The 16842-nt window shown below is 42.7% G+C and overlaps 1 protein-coding gene across 7 annotated transcripts in view; it reads right to left on the bottom strand.

Annotated features, from left to right (window-relative positions):
- MCTP2 (multiple C2 and transmembrane domain containing 2) overlaps window positions 1-16842 on the bottom strand; it is a 149166-nt gene that overhangs the window by 71356 nt on the left and 60968 nt on the right. For all 7 annotated transcript variants that reach the window (XM_069026017.1, XM_069026018.1, XM_069026019.1 and 4 more), the window contains 5 exons: window positions 12958-13100; window positions 12072-12148; window positions 10826-10937; window positions 8935-8970; window positions 348-512 (listed from right to left, as the gene is read on the bottom strand). In XM_069026017.1, the coding sequence (XP_068882118.1) occupies window positions 348-512; window positions 8935-8970; window positions 10826-10937; window positions 12072-12148; window positions 12958-13100 (533 nt within the window). The remainder of the gene's footprint in view (window positions 1-347; window positions 513-8934; window positions 8971-10825; window positions 10938-12071; window positions 12149-12957; window positions 13101-16842) is intronic.

Genomic DNA, 16842 nt, shown 5'->3' with positions numbered 1-16842 from the left:
AGGTCTACTTCTCCAGCAGACCAACTTCTGTACTGGCAGAGAACAAAACAGATGTGTGATGCATGTAGCTTTATTTCATTTCATATTAATGTCAAACATCCATCAACATGATGAGTATGTTAAACACACAAAACACAGATAACACACAATATATTCCTAACTTGCTCTTTCTCTACTGGCATGAAAACAGAGCAAAATGTTAATGCTTCTGGACTGGTCTCCTGGTGTTGAACTCACTTACCTAAAAGAATATCAAGAATAGTTCCATCTGAGGCAGCAACACCCGTAAAAGAAACATCAAGCACCTTATTGACTTCAGACATCTCAAGGAAATCCTTAATACTTACCTTGCTCTTGTATCTTTGATCCCCCAGTTTGAGGAGAATAAAAATCTCTGCCAAGCCCCCCCTGGGCATGTTCTTCCCCTCCAAGAGGGTGATGGTGACCAGCCCGTTCCACAGCTGGTTCTTGCGCAGAGACTCGGAGAGCCGCACGTTCCGCGTGAAACTCGTCTGAAAAGCAAGGCAGCAACATGAAATGTTTCAAGACCCAAAGACATTTTCATGTTCACATTAACTGTGATATGAAAGCACACCAGGAGTGAGAGACACCACGCTTCTCTAAGGGTGAGCAGGCAATGGAGGGCAGTAGGATGCTATGGATTTTCTGTCTGACTGTACTACAGCTGGCCCTGTGAAGGGCTGGTGCTCAATGTCACAGCAAAATCAGCAGGGTTTGCTTAAACCACCAGAGAAGTCACTTTCCGCTACCCTGGCTGAGCCCTGGCAAGAGCAGACCTCAAGCACTGAGAGCAATCTGTTACCTTGGCTCAGGGAAAGGCACGGGAGAGCGATGGGGAATGGAACAGGGGAGAAACTAAAGTAAACTCTTAAAATGTCTCCAGCTACATCCATAAAATGCAGGTCTGTCCTTTCTGGGGAGGCAGCCCAGGACCATAAAGCCCATGGCCAGGTGAAAGGCTGAGCAGCATCTTCCACCTCCTCCATCACTCAGCCACCCACCGCCTGCGTTAGCTCTTTGCCCGCTGCCTTTGCTGTTCCTGCTCCCAGAAACTGAGCCCACGAATCAAAAATACTGATGCCTGCTGAAAAAACACTGACACCACCAGGCTCTTTATCTGGAGTTATGGTTACCTGGTAGCCACATTTGTTACCTTCGCAGCTTCATCTTGCACAGCACGGCTGCGCTAACAGTTTGCTAACTGGCAATATTTTATTGGACAGAGGATGATTAAATAGGCCTTTATTTGGGGGGAGTGAGCTGGAAACATTAAAACTCAAGGCTATACTTTTCTTCCCGCAGTAAAAATCCTGCCATATTTTATTCTCCTGAAGCAACTTTTAACTCGCCACACTTTGGAGCTTCAATCATGTCATGTACAGGTGGGAGCAAGACGGAGGAGAAGATTTCACAAGTCACTTTAAAACAGGACGTGTTAGCTTTAAAAGCAAGTAAGAAATGTTGTTGCTAAATAAAACGATTGCAAAAGCACCTGATGTCTGAAGATTACTTTTTATGGATCAATTACCCGGCAACAAAATTCTTAAATCATAGGTGGTGAACTCACAAATTTTTTACTTGCTTTTTACTGGTTAAAATACTGAATTCTGAATCCCACAAGCATATCAATATACTTCTATTTAAACACCCCGTTTGGCTTTCCTGGCGCAATGGGTAAAAATTCCTACCTTTAAAAAGAAAATGAGATTTTGATTCATAAATCCAGCTGCAATGTAATTTTTTCTCTCTCTCTCTTTTTCTTTTTTTTTTAAAGTTCGTCTTTTGGGCCAAAAAGCTAAAGCATGACTGTTCCCATGGACATACTTCAAAGTCCCAGCAGATATATTCCTCCCTAAACACTGCAACTATTTCAAAACCCTTTTTATAAAAAAGGGAGTAATGTCCACAAGGGATCAAAGGGCATTCTACAGTCTGGCAATCGCCTTAGAAAAATGGCAGTGCTTCCATGAAATATGCCCTAAAATAATTTTGCAGCTTGGTATGTCCTAATTTCGAATTGGATGTTTATCTTGGAAAGGCTTCTATCTAACTTGTCCATAAAACAGCTCCACTTAGCTCTATGAGCCCTGTGAAAATGGAATCCAAAGCTGGCTATTAAGGGGGCCTGGAGATTGCTTCCATATGGCGTAACAGCATGGGAGTGGAGGGCTAAGGCCTACAGCAGGCGCTGCTTGGCTTGAGCTCCCCATCTATCCATGGACACTCATTGCATTACACCATAACATCTGGATTATTGCTTGTAATGTCCCTGGGAAATATCCACTTCCCATCAAAGCCTTTATCTATCTCGCTTGTACTTTGAACATTTTAGTATTTAACACAGTCATGTTTGATGTGATGTACTCGCTGCTTTAGGAGTAAGGATTTTCCCTCCCCCTCCTGCTCCTTCCTTGGAGGAGGAAGAGGTATTTGATGTTAGTTCACAAAAAAAACCCAAAAAACCCCCCACAAAAAACAGATGAAGTTTATTATCCACGTTACAATTTCTTTTAAAAACAAAGCATCCAGCTCTCTTCAAAGCTTCCAGGCTGAACACAAAAGACAGTTGTTATCACTCAGTTTTCAAATCAAACTTGGATTCTTTTCTTTTTTTCATCCTGGCCAGTATTTTAGGGAGTCACTAAGCATTGGGGACCTTCCTACCCCAGCTCTACAGCACACATAACCCCACCCTTGTAGCTGCTGACTTGACAGTTCAAAGGACTGTTGGGAGGTACCCAAAGCAGCCTGGATCCCACACAGTCCCAGGAAAAAAATCAGCACCTGCACTCAGTATTACTGGAACACATTGCAATGCACCAACCTTGACCTCCCAAAACAGGTGGCCCCAAGCAAGGAGCCTTGTGCACCCCCTTCTCTGGCTGTGCTGCTGCAGAAGCGCCGTGCTCCTCTCACAAGAGGGGTGTGCTGGTCCCCAGCTAACAGGACCTGCATGAGATCCAGCATCACTTGAGAGCATCCCACTGCAGAGTGGAGCCAAGATGTTTGCAACTGGTTCAGGGCACAGCGCTGACCTGCAGCAGCTCCACGCAGCCTCCGTGGCTGCCCCAGCTTCCCACCTCTCCCAGTCCAGCCCTGCCACTGGCACAAGCCTCTCTCCAAGCAGAGCACTGCTCGCCTTACACCCCTGCAAGACACATCACATGAGGAATGTTCTGGGTTTCCTGGACATGCCCAGGTCACCCCCACGGAGTCTGCTCAGCAGGTCTGGCACATTTCCTGTGCTTCGTAGCACCAAAGAGCCCCTCTGTACTTGCTCTGTGGCCACCTCTCCAGCCTCCCCAGGTATTTGGCAGGCTGTTCCTCTGACCACCCTGATGGAAATCCCGGGGAAACAGGCAGTGTCTCAGATTCCACTCACAGTTTCGGGAAGGAAGCACGTCTGGGGAAAATCAGATGTGTGGTAGACCCACAGACCCGGGCCTTCAATGAGTCAACTTTAGTGCTGCCTAGGGAAGTCTGCACTATGGAAAATGCCTCCCAGGTGACAAGAAAATGATACCGCATTATTTATTTTACAAGTCTTACCTCCTCTCTGATACCCCACACCTACTCATTTCAGACTGATTTACACAGAGCTAATTGATTAAACTTCACAGCCTCCCTGTGAGTTGGCAAAACTACTGCAGAGCAGAGCACAGAGCAGCACAGCCATTAGTCCAACAAAGTTACTTGGGCAAAACAAGCACGAGAAAAACCACCCCAAACACTCTCCCTGGCTCCAGCCACCACTACCCTAACCTGCCTTCACAATGAGACCAGGAAAGCCAAAGCCCTGGTCCATACTGGCCAGAAAATAAGGACATAACTGCTTCATCAGTGACAATTTTGAAGTGTTTTATCCATTCAGCTCTTCCCTTTGCTATTACCTCCATGGCTACTGATGCCTCCACACTTGGGTACTGCAGTACTGCAGCTCCTCCCCTGCTGAACCTGAGCCCTTTCCAGCTGGGCTCCCACACTGGATGCCAGGTCCTTCAGGCCTCTCCTGCTATATTTTCCTGTAAGCTCTCTGCTCACACTCTGGCTACATCCCAGACCCAAGTAAAGGTGCCTTGCCGAGGTACAAAAGAGTTGGCTGAAGCTGGGATCAGGAATTACAGGGCTGGAAATTAAGAAACACATGATTTATGATAGAAGCTGGCACATGTCCCAAGCACAAGGCATTGGACAAGGCTGCTTATTTCTTCCCCTCATCATTTCTGAAATCAAGGTAGCCTTGAGACCAGAATTTGAGGGTTGTCTCTAGACAGAGCTCTGATTTTGGCTGGGCTCTGTGTGCAAATAAGCAGTAACACCATAAAGGTCACCTTTATGAGCAATTCACTGCTGTAAAATAGATTAAAACTGGAACTAAAGGCATCCTTCAAACAAGCCGGCCAGAAAAAAAAAAAAAACAGACAATAAGCACACAAATATCCAGAGAGCCTTATTCCTTAAAACAAACTAGATGTTTTTAAGTTTAAGAACCCATGTCTACTGCAGATTTAGGCACTGTGCAACATCAGGTAAGTAATGAGTAATCTCTGAAGCCAAAGTATGGCCTGGTCACAGAGCAGGACCCTGCCACACAAGGATCAGAAGATAGTTCTTCTCCCAACTGCTTAGAAAGGACATTTGCCCAAAAACCATCCCACAGCTCTGAACAGAAAAATTAAAAATCAGTGCTCACATCACCATTCTCAAAATCCTGTTCCTGGTTTCAAAATGAATATAAAAGTTTTTCACATCAACTTTCAATTTTTTATTACTTTCTGGTCCTGGTTTAAAAAAGAATGAGCAGGTGGGCTGTATTGTGCTTTACAGAGCCAAATACAGGAGCTGAACAAGAATGACAGAGCTTTGGAGGGGAAAGAACCAGCTCATTGACCCAGCTTCACAAATCCTTTAGGAGCTCCAGTCTCCCTGATAACTCCATTTGTGTATAATCTCCCTCTATAGGCACCCAGCAAATCCCCTCTGGTGCATCAGGGCTGCTTTCAAATCTGTCTCTTTTCCTGACACACACATACATGCCCCAAGTTCAAACTTGTTTTTGAAGCAATAAAGAGATGCAGAAAAATTGTACATTTAAATGACACGGCGAGGTGGCCAAGTGTGAAGTGAGCCCATCTCTCCCATCTTTCATGTAAAAGGATGAGACAGGACAACAGAAAGCCTGCTGCAATCCCTGTGAAGAGGTCAACGTCAAAACTGGGCCACGTAATTTGCCATTTGAGAAAACAACAACACACAAATAGGAGGACTCTTCGGACCTCTTCTCATTAGGCAGAGAAACCATTTTTGCAGAGGCAGTTTCCCCTTGGGAAAGACGAGAGGGCAGCAGGAAAGGCAAGTGAACCAACACAAGATTGGTGCCACGACGCGTGACCCTGTGGCGAGAGAGTCCCCGCGCTCCGCGAAGCGCTTGGAGAGCTCCGCTGCCCCTCTGCCCACAGGGGACTGGGGGAGAGAGCCAAACACAATGAGGCAGACAAAAATGAAACCTAACAGCCCTCACAGGGGGAAAGAAAAAAAAAAAAAAAAGGAGAGTGAGGGATTTTCCCCTGCGATGAGATGCTTGAAGAGCACTTGGGTCCGGTCGGCCTTTCAGCCAATTTATTCAATCAGCGTAGGCTATCAAGGTGGCAATTCCGTCACTTTTGTTTCAGGACTGAGCTGCTGCAGGTCAATCCACCCCAAGCAGACCTGCTTATTTGCCTCCTAGATGTTCAACACTTAAAGGTTATTCAGCTGTACAAATGCTGGAAATAGCATGCAGGGCACTCAGGGTGAGACTCAAACCACCCGGGACAAACAAGGGTACTGAGCATCAGCATGTTGGGCTCCAGCAGAGAGAGCTACCAACTCCCTCTGTGCCCCAGAAAGGAAAGCAGAACAGAGGGGAGAGCTTGTCAATACACAGATATGAGTGAGTATATTAATACTGCCTAACAGCATCCTCTTCCCTTTGCAATGCCACCCTCCACGAGGAAAAGAAGAAAGCCACGCTCTTGAAAAACAGCTCCCACGGAGGACAATGCTGTTCTCAGCTCCCATGAAAAATGAGGGACCATGTGCTGCCCATGTCTTGGGAATTCACCCAAATATGCAATGATTCCCTTCCAGCAGCAGTGAAAAATATATACTGCATAATAATCAAGAGATACCTAAATCATGCACTTCAACAGCTCTTGCTCCAAAATGATTTAAAAGACCATACTGAGTTGCTGGAATCCTTCCTGCGTACTCCCTGTAATGACCATGAGGCTACTGGAGCTGGACTGGACATCTTGTGCTGACACAGTTGTTGCTGTTGTCTGAAATGCAGCTCTTTCCTCAAAAAGCAAGGGAGCTCAGAGAACACACATGAAGAGAGTACAGTATCCACAACAGCCCACATGAGCCCCTTTGCCAGTCTGACATGGAGCTGCAACAGGTATCAATGCCATCAACATTTGGGGTAAATTTGGGAAGTCAGCAAGAATCCCGTGATTAATGTGAAAGACTCATTTAGGACACTGATGTGCCAAATCTGCATTAAGACAACATAAAATGGTCAAATTAGAGGATAATCAGATTTCTTTCATGTAGGCAATACAGATTAAAAAACAGCTGTGAAAGTTATATTCATTTTGTCCATCCTTAAAATAAGTCATTTTCCCTGTATTTATAGAAGAGGAAAAGCTAAATATTACAATAGGGGTCAGCTGCAGTTCAGCACATAAAAAAAAAAACCCAGGAAAACTATTTCAAACAGAAAACTTTTATTTGCCTAAACCTGGAGAGAGGAAATTTAGATGCCTCAGTTCAGCTGCTCAAATGGAAAGTATACTGTGTTTTCCTCCTGCAACACCCAACCAGAGTCAGCTCAGGAGCCAAAAAAGAGACAAGCTTGTGTATCCATTACAGAGCTCTCTCCATTTCCCCTGCCCTTCTTATTCCTGTATCTTTATCTCGTCCAGCAACATTGTTTTCTACCCCATCATACTCTCTGGCTATTCTTCCATAACCTCTTGTGCCTTCCCTAGACACCTATATTCCCCATGCACACAATTTTTCTTCCCAGCCTTTATGTTCTGCCACAAACTGCTAGTACTGCTTCCAGAGACCAGAGTTTCCTAACTAAAGATGGTTATTGATGTACAGTACTAGTGTTTTAGTGCAGTAGCAGAATCAATAAACCAGGAAATACTGCTTTGTCAGATTTTTTCCAGCGCATGCTGGGAAATATTTTTTACTGCCTTTGGATGGTCACAGAGGTTTTCTTTACAGATCACACTGGAGCATGAACTGTGTCTTCCCTAGGAAGAGCTGAAGCTCTCCTACCCTCTAGTGACTGGAACAGAACAGAGCACAGGGTTGAAGCTTTTTTCCTTTTAAACAACACTTTTATGTCTCCTAAATCAGCACCACGCTTCAGCATTTCTTAATTTTATTTTGAAAGGTGTTAAGGCACAAGGCAGAGTCTCGAGAGCTGAAAGGCTGACAGCTAAAGGTCCAAAAACTTGTGTGTAAAAAAATTATACTAAATGCAATGAGATATTATGTAAAAACAAAAAGAAAAAACCAAACCAAAAAAAACCCCTAAACAAATGAAAAAAATACACACTAAAACTTCCAGTGACAGCGACCAACACAGAATTTTGGCTATTCTGAAGAAAAAGAACCTGAGTTTAGAAACCTGACTCCCTTTCCCAGGTCCCAAAGCCAACCAGCATCCAGAGACAGCTGTGTGAGAAAGAGGAGGATCAAGCAACACTGAGTGAGTGAGGGCACAGTAATTTCCAGAGTTTCAGATAAAAACTAAAGTGATGAGCTCTTCAGTTATTCCATCACTTTCTATCATGTGGCATTCAGGGATTCCTGGCAGCTCTCTGCACTGCAATATCCCTGCAATCAGGGCTCCTAAGGCTGTACTATGCACTTCTTCTATCGACAAAAACATCCTTGCTGGCACAATACCTGAGATGGTTGGCTCCTCTACACAGCACACCACAGTTGTAATGAATAGAACAAGAGGAGGTTAATGATTCAATTTATTTAGGCACAAACCGATAGTTACAGAGGGAAAATATCATGAGAACACACTCATCTTAAGAGCCAAATTCTGCTTTTCAGAGAGTGAGTCTGTACAGCTCTCAAGCTGGGTACTGGGGCTTGCAGTGTCTGTATCATTGTTATTTACTCAATAGCAAATTAAAGCTTTACAGAACACATAAAAAGCCCCAGTCTGCTTCCTGAACAAGTTAAAATCTAACACAAAAATGATACAGGAATATAAAAGTAATGGAAGCCTGCAGGGATCCTACAGGAGACAGAGGGAAGCAAGTTACATGGACATGTGGCAACACACAAATCTTGGAAATCCTGTTACAACAGAGGTAATGAAACTCCCTGCTCAGCCTCTATCCCAAGAACAAAAGGAATTTCAAAACCCACGGCGGCAACCAGACTCACTTAAACACTGCCTCACAGGATTCCACCCATGGTGAGAGGCAGCCCCAAAGACAGACTGGGATCCAGGAGACCCTCGTTCAACTCCAGCACCAACCACCTTCGGGGTGTTCTGAAACAACTCAAACCCTCCACAGCTCCTTTCACTTGGTTGATTTTACACCCATTTCCGTAGTACAGAAAGTTTTTCTCTCTTTCTACAGCTCTTTGTGAACGGGGTCTTAGTTTCTCTTGCCACTAGACACTACCATAGCACCTACAGTTAGAAAACAGCAGCAATTTCCCACCACAATGGAAAGAAAAATCAAAAAAGCAAAGGTTATCACAGCCATCACATTATGACAGGTTGCCTCTACACTTCGGGGTTCTCCTTTGTTTAGCCTGTTTCAGAGGAGGGCACATATTTTGGGTGGGGACCTTTATTTTCTTGAAGTGAAACAAAACCGTATGGATTACCTTGGATGAAGTTCGTTTCTTTCGACTTGACCATCTCTGTTCACGAGTCCCCATTATTACACCACAGAGAATCCAGGGAAAGGAAACAGATAAGGAGTAAAATGGAGAAAGTGTTTAGTAAAATAATTCAAACAGCAGCTTGTCAAATGAGTTAGAAAAGCCTATTACAAAGTAGGGGGCTAGATATACAACTGCATCTCCATCTACCTTCCCTGCCTCGTGGAACTTAACAATCAACAAACTCAAAATACCTGCATTGCACCAAAAAAAGAGGCAATAAAAAAAAAGTAATTGAGAATGAAAAAGTGGAGGGACCCAGAGCCATTAGTAAGAAACATAGCTTATACTTTTGGTGCCATCTGGTTCTACAGTAAGCTAATTTAAAAATGGGGAAAAAAAAAAATCATCTTGCTGTTAAGTGCTAATGTGGACAGAGCTATTTCACTATTCTGACTCCATTGGAAATGGCTGAGCAATCTGCATGTGAAATATGAGGGCTTAAAACATTGTCTTTAAAAAGATTACAGTGTGCACCAGATCTTCTATCATCTGCACTCTGAATGTTAACTAAGCACCCAAGAGTACCAAAAGCTGCTACTTAAACCAATAAGCTTTGTTTCACCAGCTAGGCCCACTTCAGCTCAGGCCTTCCTAAAAATCCTAGAATTCCTGAGGTTCTTCTGACTAAATTAACTTTTTTGCTAAAGTAACTTTACATCTTTGCTGCAATCCAGAGACACGTGCCAACAATGCTCTCTTGTACAAGTTAGAGGGGAGTTCACAATCCAAATAAAAACTATATATATATATATAGATATATAAATACAATGTTATTTTAAATATTGCCATTAAGCTTTTAAATAATCATATGGTGAAGTCAAAATAAGCCTATCATCACCTTATTATTAACTAAGATTTTACAGTTCTCAAAAAGGCATCTATGTGAAAAATAAATTACGAACAGCAGATATCCCACACTAGCTGCTTCTCATTTTGCTTTCCAACCCCTTGAAACATTTATGTTTCTATAAATAATCCCATTCAGGCTAGAATTCCATACCTATAATTCAACAATGTGCTGTAAACAGCAACTTTCATATTCAACTCTGCAGAAAACGTGTAGAAATACTTTCTCTTAATATGTATTACAAATATTTAAAATCAGGTCTGTTTCTTAACAGTCCAAGTAACTGCCTGATCTTGGGTATTCTCCACCCCTTGCTGGCCAGGAGCAGGATTATTTCACCAGTATTTGTGTGCTGCACACTCTGTATAAAACACTAGGAGAAACCTTTAAAAATAGAAGCAAAAAAGCCATGTGCAGGACCTGGAATTTAAAAAAACTATTAGCTTCAGTTATGGTGTTCCCAGTCTCTGAACAGCTTCTCTGGGTTTCTAACATCACTAATCACCACATTTCTGCATCAGGAGCCAAGTTCAATTAATTCAGTGAAGAAACTGTCAGTGGGAAGATCGGGGTTTTACAAGCAAGGTCCTCCTCTCAGCCTGGGTGCTCCTCCACAGGACTGGGGTAATTTAAGTTTTAACATCCAAGCTCAGTTTTTAGGTTTTACACGGATAGGTTTTTTCATAGTTTTCATTAAAAACCACAACAAAAAAAAGGAAATATAATAGCTTTTCTTCAACCTGCCCACTGCAGTGCTGGACACATGCCCAAGACAAAAGCATCCAACTACAAATGTCTACACAACTTTAACCCAGCTAACTATGGGGCTTTTTTTTTTTAAAGTTATGCTCTATCTCGATTTCAATATTGAGTCTCAGAGGATGAAAATAAAGGTGGCATTTCTCAGTAAATCAGATTATGCCAGCTCTTCTTTTCTCCCCCCTACAAATTCCAGCTATAAATTTGATTTCCTAAGCCACTTACATTTCTCTTGAAGTCTCCTTGCTTTACTGCTAGACTCAAGTTTAATACAATCACTCCCATGTCATCTTCTAAACTGTTGGGATCTTCCAGTTTTAAAACCTGTTCAGTAGTTCTACAAGCAAAAAAAAAAAAGAAAAAAAAGAAAAAGAAAAAAAAGTTGTGCATTTATCGACTCCAGTTAACTCGAGTTGATTATTAAAGGTCAGGCTGAGCTGTGCAAATTTCAGCTTCTTGTCTGAAATTCCCAATATTGAGTTTAAATGTTAAAATGGGAAATCTGGAGATTTCCTTCTTGGTTCTGACAAAATACACCCCTCTTTTAATAATGCAGCACAGTGTTCCTATAGCACTGCTCACTACTCATAACTCTCCATATGCAGGTGCACACTGAATTAAGTTACTACTACCTCCACTTCACAGGGAAGAGTGACAGGGAAACTCATCCAAGTGAATTTTCTAATATTAATGGCTTGTATTTGACTCCAGAGATATTTATTCTGCCTGCTTTTAATCCCTCTCCATGAGTCTGTTCCCCTGCTGAAAACAGGAATGCTGGTATTTACCTGGTGGCACTATCTCATGGATAAATTAACATTTCTAGAAATTCAGATACAACGGCCACGGGAGCTACAATTCCCCCCGCACAGGGAGAACTCATTTTCCCCAAAAAAGTCATCACACAGCAAGGGACTATAAAAGAAACAACTAAAACTTGAATTCCTGGCTTCCAGCTCCACATTGAGCCCAAGCAGCAGCAGCAGCAGACAAAAGGCACAGGGCTTGCCTCGGCACTAAATCAGGGCCAGATGCAGCTGCTGCAGGCACGGATGGATGCGGGGGGAGGCTGGAAAAGGGGCGCTGGCAGCAGCTGGGCAAAACGCTCCCAGCCCCAGAGAAAGGTACCCCGAGCCCCGTGGGGCTGAGAACAGCTCCCAACCTTCTCCCCCTCTTCCTCCATAAATCATCCTGGTGTAGCTCTCCTTAAACAATGCTGCACACAGAAACTCTTAGTCCCAGAACTGGGCTGCGTCCAGGTTGGATTTGAATCCAGTGCGTAAGGCCGGATAAAAACGTGCGCAGAAGATTTAGCTCAAGTGATTTCTCTTAAAATGTGCTCCCCTCTCTTCTATCAAAAAAGAGTTTTCACAAATAGACAAATTCCAAGCCAGAACAAAAAGCATTTCATTACTTCCCTCTGTTTCTCAATTAAGCTGCATTAATAACCTTTAATGAAATAATCTGTTACCTATTGAGTTCAAGTTCAGTGAGCGCTACAGATGCCGAACCCATGAAGTCTGAAGAGGTTAAATCACGATCGTACACCTGGTGGCAAAATAAGACAAATATTTCCAATTTTCACATCATAAGCCAGTTTTATCCCAGGCGATGAAAGAACAGATATTTTAAGCCCTTTCAGTTCAATTTTGTATTTGAAAGATCAAAGCTTCGATATAATTCAGGGATCACTTTCCATCTCCCTGCTTTAATTTGTATTTTTAGCTAAATATTTAACCAGCATTTTGAAAGTATCTTCTTAATATTATGTAAACAGAGACATGTGTGCTGCTATGGATTGTGCCTGCTCCTTTACACTCCACACGACAGCATAATGAAACGCTGCACAAAAATCAGGTACTTCTGCTTACAGATGTTTTAGCAATTAGTGCTCACAACTGGTAGCTTGCGGTTCTGGTAACTGTAACGTTACTCATAACCAGAAAAGGCTTTGCTACTTGTCACAGCTGCATCCCAGGTAATAATTCTGTGCAGCCCAGCCAAATTACACTCCTAAAACGTGCTTCTGAAACTGCTCTTGGTTTCCCTGAGTTTGCACAAGCACGGGGAGAGAGAGAGAGAGAGAGAGCGCAGAATTCAGCTCCACGGCTTTAAACAGATCCAGTCAAGGAGTTTTATTTCAAACTTGGGTTTTTGCAGACAGAAAGCAAAACATGCAAGTAAAATCTGGGAAAGACATATGTGCATTTTAATTTGAAATTGCTGAAGCTCTTAAACTGGATTGTGTTTTACGCCGTGCTGCTACAGCGAATAAAAATCAATATGTTTCTAAAGTTGAAAATAATTGCTTAAAAAAATATTGGCCCGTCTTTCAAAAATCTGAGGCCAAAACTTACCTTGATCCAGAGTTTTTGATCGAGGGTCTGTATGGGCAGCACAACAGTTTCATCCCAAACTGGGTTGAGGTTCTTGTAGACTACCTTACTTTTGTAGAGCGTTTTCCCATTCAGTTTAAACTTCACATACGGGTCACTTGTACCTGTGATAATTAATTTTAAAATAAATTAGCATGCCCCTATGCAACTCCGCAACCTTAAATTATATTTTCATAAAATAATTTAAAACAACCAATGGTAATTATCTATTTTATACACAGGCATATACTTAATTACCTATATAAAAATTGCTCATTCATACAGGAAATTTATAGACAGAACCAGAAAGTTGTCTGAAAGCAGGCAACAAAAAAAAAAAATCTTCGTAGTTTGATCTCTGTTGTTTTATTTTTAAAGAATAATTGTTGTTTAACAAGTCTGTTAAAAATTTAATTTGGTAAAAGAGCAAACAGAAGCAGCATTGAAGCACCATTTACAGGCCAACTAACGACACAGTGGAAGAGAGAAAATGTGATCCTGTGACTATGAATATATTCAAAGGACCAGAACTCCAAAGCATCGTAACTGGGATAGGAGCTCCAAGGAAACCAGTAACAATAGCTAAAGTACCCGTCAGGATTTCATCACTGGTGTCACTTTGCCAATTTACTTAAAACCCAATTTGAGGTTTCAGTGAAAAAATACCGACATTATTCATCAGCTCAGGATAAAGACCACACAGAGAACAGACTCTCTAAAAACAAGCACTGTCCAGGTAACACGTTTTTTAATCCAAGTGGCACAATTTGCCATGGCAATAATGCTCCCTGTTTTTATGGAGCAGATGTCCATGCACAGAGAGTGAGGCTTGTGCCACTCAGCAGCAACAGAAAGACTTGCATCTGTCAAAGGAAAACAGAAGAGGGAAGCAACTTTTTATTATTGTTATTGTTATTAAACTGGTGGCATCTGCACTAACGCCAACCACCGTGCAGGACACCAGATAAGAGGGGGAACAAGGTACAGGGAGGATTTAACTAGATGATGGTTGATTCAGTTATTCATATAGACTTTGCAAAAAAATCCTCACAAGCTGCAAATAAGGGGGGGGGGGAAATCCAACTGAGATGTAGCAGCATCTACAATTAACTGAGCCTCGGTGCCATTCACCTGTCATATCCAGCATTTTCTGTATTGCACGTTATATTTGGAATTAAACTTCCCTCCTAACAGCTCAGTTTCATTAGAAGGGTAACAGCTAAGGTGATGGTCCTGGCAGCCCCCAGCCTGCAGCAAGGGCTGCCAGTGGAAAAAACTGATTTCTACAGCAGACTTCAGAGTCAGAAATAATCTGAACCTGTCCTCCCTGGCTCCCACTGAGATATTGGCCGACAAACACATGGCGGTCCAGGATAACCCAGCCTAAGAGCAAAACCCAGCCTAAGAGCAATACCCAGCCTAAGAGCAAAACCCAGTCTTGCCAATGATTTGGTGCACCTGTGAGGATGTGAAAAATCCGTATTTAAACATTCAAAGCTCTGATCAGTGTTACGCGACTTAAACTCAAGAAAAAACAATTGTGTGTAAGCATCTATTTGGAATTACATAGCACTGTAAAGAACTGTGCTCCTGGGAGAATTATAAGAATTATAGGAAGTTTTTATTCTGCTTTAATTTCAAAAGGGAAGAGTTGCAGAACCTGGTCCATTCTGCACATAAAGTGTGTTTCATTCACAGAACGAAAATATCAGTTGGTTTTCAAATAACTAACTGCAGCTGATTCTTTTCCTGAATAATAATTGTTGAAAAAAACACTTTTTTTTTGTTTAAAAAAAAAAGGAAAAAAGCTGCAGACTTCTTAAATAGAATTTTCTTTTTCTTCTCCTCTAAGAGAGAATAATAATAAGGGCCTGATCCGAAGCCAGGAAAGTCGAAGGGCAGCTTCTCACTGTTCCCAGTGTGTTAGGACTAGACCTTTCCCTAAAAATTTCTCAGAACTATGATTATACTCTATACAAAGCACAATTTCCAGGAGTGGGAACACACAGATAGATCACAGCCCCACAGCATGGGGGGCAGCAGTCCTCAAAAGATGCAGAATTAAGAAATAACAGCACTGAGTTCTTTGGTGTCACTTCAAAAAGATTTAAAAAGACAAAGGCAAAATATCCCCTGACTTTTATTTACAGGATAAGCTGGACAAAGCTGCATAATTAAAAATAATAGTAATAATAATGTCCATAACGTATTCTGTGCATGAAATAGCAATTGGCCAAGACAAGGCAAGCAACTGATGAAATGAAAGCACGAAGAGGCGATGGAGGCAGGTGGTCTATGGCCATAATTCATCTGCTTTTGGGACAGAAAACCCATGAAAAAGGGCAAAACCTGAAAAGAGAGAGAAAAATAGGAGATACAGAATAAAAGCAAACAGCCAGCAAGTTCAGTACCCACAAGCAGAAAACTCCAAGCCCTTTCTCTGAGGATGGGAAGCAGGAAGACTACAGCTAAGTAAGCATCCCAATTGCATTATTGCTCTGCAAAGCTTTCCAGGTTGTTATACAGTAAAGGAAAATAAAAGGGGGGAAGGGAAGGGCTGCCCAGCACTGCTCATGCGAGCCAGGCTTTAGCGATCATTCTCACATATTTATTTTTAATAAACTCTTCCTTTAAATTTACACACATTTATATATAGAAACATACATAAGCATATAAAAGGAGTATATATAAGAGGAATATATATTTTGTTTATATAAAAATATATAATGCACATTAAAAAAAAAAAAAAACAAAAAAACAAAAAACAGTGAAGGGGGGGAAGCTATAATAAAAAGAGGCCTTTAATTAAATAAGATTGCCACTCTGGGATCAGGCCTTCATGCTTGTCAGCTTACTCTCAAAATAAACATCTCAAAGCGGGGCCTCAGTGGTGTCACTTTCTCCAGCAAGGCAGCCTGGGTAATCCCTCGCTATCTTGACAGCTCCATAATGTTCCAGCGGCTTCACGGGTGAGCGGCGGCACCCGCGCCGCGGCAAATATTAATGCCGCGAATTAATGGCGGGAGGGGGACGGCGCCTTACAAAAGCCAAACAAGGGAAAGGTGTCAAGTTAGTACCGGTGTTAATTGTGAGGGAAAATAATTGTGGCGGGGCGGGGGGTCCTGCGGCGCTCGCCTGTCGGGCTGTCACGGGGGTGACATCTCAACTAGGCAGGCGGGGGCCAGGGGTCGGCCCGGGAGCGCGGCTCCCGCGTCCTACAAACGACGGGATGGCACCTCCGTGCCACCCAGCAGCTGGACTGTCACCTCGGCGGTGGCACATGGAGCGCCTGGGCGGCGGTGGTGGTCGCTGGGGTGAAGCTGAGTGGCCAGTGGAGAAATGTCAGGGATGGACGTGGCACCACAGCCCCCAAGGCCTGCCCCAGGTCGCTGCCAAGATGCTGACACAGCTCCCTGCTCGTTGTGTCTGGGTCTGGTTTCCTTTAAGACATCCCAGATTGCATCCAGGTGACCAAAATAGTTGACAGGGAATGAGAAATAAGCCAGGTGGACAAGCATCTCCTGATGGGATGAACAGCACAGACTGCAAATTACTGACTGCATTTGAATTCAGGGCTTGAAGCCTTCTGGATTCAAGCTCAGAAAGACGTCTGGGTCTATTAAAAGCTATTTATTAGAGACAATCTACAATCTAGGCAGAAAAACATAACTTTTTTTGAAAAGAGCCTGGTGATGTTAGAGATGAACCAGTCTAAAAAAAGGATTTTTGTTTATAATTTTCCTTTAACTGTGACAGAAATGGATAATTTTCTGAAGAAGCCAGACCAATTAAAAAAAAAAAAAAAAAAAAAAAGCTTTTTAGCATCCATTTCCTAGTGAAGGCAACTGAATCAACAACTTTTAAGCA

This window comes from Aphelocoma coerulescens, chromosome 10, assembly GCF_041296385.1.
Source record: "Aphelocoma coerulescens isolate FSJ_1873_10779 chromosome 10, UR_Acoe_1.0, whole genome shotgun sequence".
NCBI lineage: Eukaryota > Metazoa > Chordata > Aves > Passeriformes > Corvidae > Aphelocoma > Aphelocoma coerulescens.
Note: the sequence above shows the minus strand (reverse complement) of the source record. Positions and strands in the feature narration are given on the sequence as shown.